Here is a 3,819-nt window from a genome sequence, read left to right on the forward strand (position 1 = left end):
GGGGGCTTGCGGGGGGGGGCAGGGAAAGGGGGGAGCCACAGGGACTGGGCTGTGCCAGCTCTGAGCTCTGCACCCTCCTCTGCAGAGATGCTCCGGGGGAAGCGGGTGATCGTGACGGGAGCCAGCAGCGGCATCGGGGAGCAGATGGCTTATCACCTGGCACGGATGGAGGCCCACCTGCTGCTCACAGCACGGACAGAGGCCAAGCTGCAGAAAGTAAATGGCATGCTGGGCTGGATGTGGACATTCGCCCCAGCCCAGGCACACAGGAACGCCTGGTACCCCACAGATCCACCCCAGGCCTTCCCCAGCACGAGCCCTGTCTGGCCAAAGACAGGAACAGCCTGGGATGGGGGGTCCCCTGCAGAGGAACCCATCCAACCCCGTTCTGTCCCCCCAGGTGGTGAAGCGATGCCTGGAGCTCGGTGCTGCCTCCGCCCGCTACGTCAGCGGCTCCATGGACAGCCCCACCCTGCCCCAGGAGCTGCTGAGGGAGGCTGAGAACACCTGGGGTAGGTGCTGTGGAGCTGCCCCTCCTCACCCCACAGCACATCCCAGCCACCAAGAGGCTGCCTGGTCTGGATGATGGGTGCTAGTGGCAAACCTGCTCTACCCCCAGGTGGCCTGGACATGCTCATCCTGAACCACATCGGCCAGAGTGGCTTCACCTACTTCAACGGGGACGTTGAGCACGTACGAAAGCTCATGGAAATCAACTTCGTGAGCTACGTGGCCTTGGCTACAGCTGCCCTGCCCATGCTGAAGGAGAGCGAGGGCAGCATCGTCGTGGTTTCATCCATAGCAGGTGAGCTCACGGGGGCCAAGGTCCCCCTGCCCACAGCCCCTCCTCTGCCTGCCAGGGATCCCTGCTGAGACTGTTCTTCAAAAGGCAGGATAAGGGCGACAAGGCAGAGAGCGGGATCAGCACATGATTTAGATCAATCAGCACAATTCAAGTCCTCTGGGAGGTTTATACTGTGTCTGTGTAGCCTGGTGCCTGCCCAGTACCTGAACCCCAGCATTGTGCCTCTGCTCCAGGTAGAATTGGCGGCCCATTTACTGCTCCCTATTCCGCAACCAAGTTCGCCTTAGATGGATTTTTCAGCTCCTTGAGACAGGAACTCATCATAGACAAGGTCAATGTTTCCATCACACTCTGCATCCTGGGCTACATCGACACAGGTAAGCTCAGCCCCACTGGGAACCCAGGGGAGGTCCTGTGGCCGCTCAAGAGGTGGAAAGGAAAGGGAAGGGCATCCCATAATTGTTCTTTTCAGTGTTCTAAGCCTTGTTAAATAGGTCCGATCCCCGGAGTTTGTTGGTTTGAGGATGCCCCTGACACCCTGAGTGAGCTGGTGGTGCCTGTGGCAGTGCCCCCACCTGACACGTGCCTGTCCCCCCTCCCTTGCAGAGAGCGCCGTGCGCGCCGTCTCGCACGTTGTCCCGGATGCGCCGGCCCCGAAGGAGGAGTGTGCCCTGGAGATCATCCGAGGGGGAGCCCTGCGCCAGCGGGAGGTGCGCTACCCGCCCCGGGCAGTGGGCAGCATGCTCCTCATCCGCAGCCTAGCCCCAGAATTCCTCGACTCCATCATCCGGAGCAGCTACCACGTGGAAAATGTCAGGAGAACATAACATAGACCCTGGAACTGTGCTGGGACACCCGGGACCAAGCGTGAGGGATTTGGGTGTTAACCCTGCTGCTTGGGTGCCCCTTTCCACACCACTGGGGCATCCCTGTGCTGGCACCCTGGCAGCCTGGGACAGGACACTCCAGGAGTCTGTAACAGCACAAAAATGTCCTTTTTAGTAATGGATTCTTGTAAAGGGCTTTTTCCAACCAGGAGGCCCTTCAGAGGCCCTGCAGCAGCGTCTGCTGCCAGTGTCTTGCTCAGCGGCAGGATTCCTGCTCACCCTGCAGAAACTGTTCCCTCTGCAAAGCCACTGAGACAGCTGAGCCCTGGCCCAGAACCAGGGTTTGGGCCAAGCAGCACAAATCACCCAAAGCCATGAGAGAGTCTCTGAATCTGGACATTTTTTGTCACACATCCCTTCCATGCCGGTCTTTGTAAAAATAAATCCAATGTTACTTTGAGATGTCTGTTTTTCTGGGTGTTCCTTCTCCACGTGCACAAGCAGGGAGCCCTTATCAGGGCATGGAGCCTTTATCAGTGCCCAGCTGGCTAAAGTGACCTCCTCCCGATTTGCATTAAGGAAGCTTTCACTTCTCTAAAGACCTTAACGAATTTCTGCCATTCCTGACCTCTCCTCAGCTGCCAAAACACCCTCTTTTTCCTCTTTCCAATCTGCAAGAAGCCTTAAAATAATAGCATTACTGTACTTCCCTAAGTCTGGATTTCTCTGCCCCAAAGCTGCTCAGGGAAACTCCGTCACCGAGTGCCACAAGCAGTTCCATGAGCCAGCGCTCAACCTCTGTGTCAGACCAGCAAGGGGAGATGCCCCAGGAGACAACTGCTGGCTCTGCTTAGAGCCAGGCTGGGCACTCTGGGCTCCCCAGATAAGCCCAATCCCGCAGTGAGCCGGGCCCGTGTCCCGCAGCCGGGCTGCGAGCACAGACAGGAACCGGGGCTCGGCCGCAGCTGCAACGTTTCCTGTTTTACAGAGAGAAAAAGAGAGCGAGAGCACAGGATGAGGTGCTTGGCATGAAGAGGGCAGTTGGGGCGTGTTCCTGCCTGATAACACCCGGCTCCTGCACAGCACTCGAGGGTAGGACGGGACCCCTGGGACCAGGTAAGTGCCGGAGCACCCACAGAGCCAGACTGGTGGGGCTGGAGGGGAGCGGAGGCTGAAGGCAGCACCAGGCATCTTTTCCCTCTTTTTTCACCCCACTTTCAGCCTACACAACTTGCACCGGGAAACTGTAACATGAACCAGCAAGAAGCACAGTTTTTTTTCTGGTCTCCCTTGAAGCAAGAAGTGTAACAGCTTGGAAAGGAAAGATAAAGGATATGTTGAATTAGAGAGGGTAATTTGGGGTAACAGAAGGAGGAAATAGAGCATTAGCTTGTCAAGAAGGCCTCAACAGTTTGCTCAGCTCGAGGTGAGTAATGGACTGTGTTTCTTTAAGCTTTACCCTGCTTTTGAGCGCATTTTTGGTGAACTGAGGCTTTTACAGCCCTGGGACAGGCTGGGCAACCCAGAGGCAGCACAGGTGGAAGGGTGGCTGAGCTTTTCCTGATGGGAAGAGATGGATGAGTGGACACTGTGCAGGACATGCAACTGGACCTTTTCTAAAAGACAGCAAAATGAGTTGAAAAACACTCAGCATTTGGAGCAGTGTCCTGGCTGGGGCTTGTCAGTACCTTCCCCACCCAGGGCAACAGCTGACCACTCCAAAAATGCTGCTCTCCTTCAAAGGAGGCCCCTACAGTAAAAGATATCACCAGGAATGAGCTTTGAGCACCCCACAGCTACCACAAGGACAGTAAAAAGAAATTACAAGAGCAGATTTTAATACGAACTAAAAAGCATGGAAGTATTATACATGTAAATGGCACTTCCGAACCGCTGGATACCCCACAACCATTAAATGCTAGAAATGACTGGTTTTCACTCAGCCCCTGTGTTCTGCCCTGGTTTCACAGGGCAGAGGCCCCGAGGGGACGAGCCCACCATGCCCAGGCGGGCACGGCCGCAGCGGCGGCGCCCGGGCGAGAGCTACGAGGAGAGGAGCGAGCGGCGGCAGGAGGCGAGGGGGGGGCTGCGCAGGAGGGACAATGCCACCGCCTGCCGCCCCCCGGCCCGGCCCGCCCGGCGGCCAGAGCCCAGCCCCCGGCAAAGGGAGGTCCTCAGGAGGAGGAA

General features: G+C 57.2%; 2 protein-coding genes across 3 annotated transcripts in view; both read left to right on the top strand.

The window, feature by feature from the left end:
* The window catches only part of LOC103620349 (corticosteroid 11-beta-dehydrogenase isozyme 1), a 3,463-nt gene extending 1,371 nt beyond the window's left edge, over nt 1-2,092 (top strand). The window contains exons 2-6 of the mRNA XM_008638953.2: nt 86-216; nt 401-512; nt 620-805; nt 1,039-1,182; nt 1,412-2,092. Of these exons, the coding sequence (XP_008637175.1) occupies nt 86-216; nt 401-512; nt 620-805; nt 1,039-1,182; nt 1,412-1,632 (794 nt within the window). The 3' untranslated portion in view covers nt 1,633-2,092. The remainder of the gene's footprint in view (nt 1-85; nt 217-400; nt 513-619; nt 806-1,038; nt 1,183-1,411) is intronic.
* Nucleotides 2,093-2,288: 196 nt separating this feature from the next.
* TRAF3IP3 (TRAF3 interacting protein 3) overlaps nt 2,289-3,819 on the top strand; it is an 11,424-nt gene continuing 9,893 nt past the window's right edge. The window contains exons 1-2 of one of the 2 annotated variants that reach the window (XM_017741146.1): nt 2,289-2,748; nt 3,603-3,819. In XM_017741146.1, the coding sequence (XP_017596635.1) occupies nt 2,661-2,748; nt 3,603-3,819 (305 nt within the window). In that variant the 5' untranslated portion in view covers nt 2,289-2,660. The remainder of the gene's footprint in view (nt 2,749-3,602) is intronic. The other variant, XM_008638988.2, reaches the window with a different exon arrangement.

Source organism: Corvus brachyrhynchos, unplaced genomic scaffold, assembly GCF_000691975.1.
Source record: "Corvus brachyrhynchos isolate BGI_N302 unplaced genomic scaffold, ASM69197v1 scaffold338, whole genome shotgun sequence".
Lineage (NCBI taxonomy): Eukaryota > Metazoa > Chordata > Aves > Passeriformes > Corvidae > Corvus > Corvus brachyrhynchos.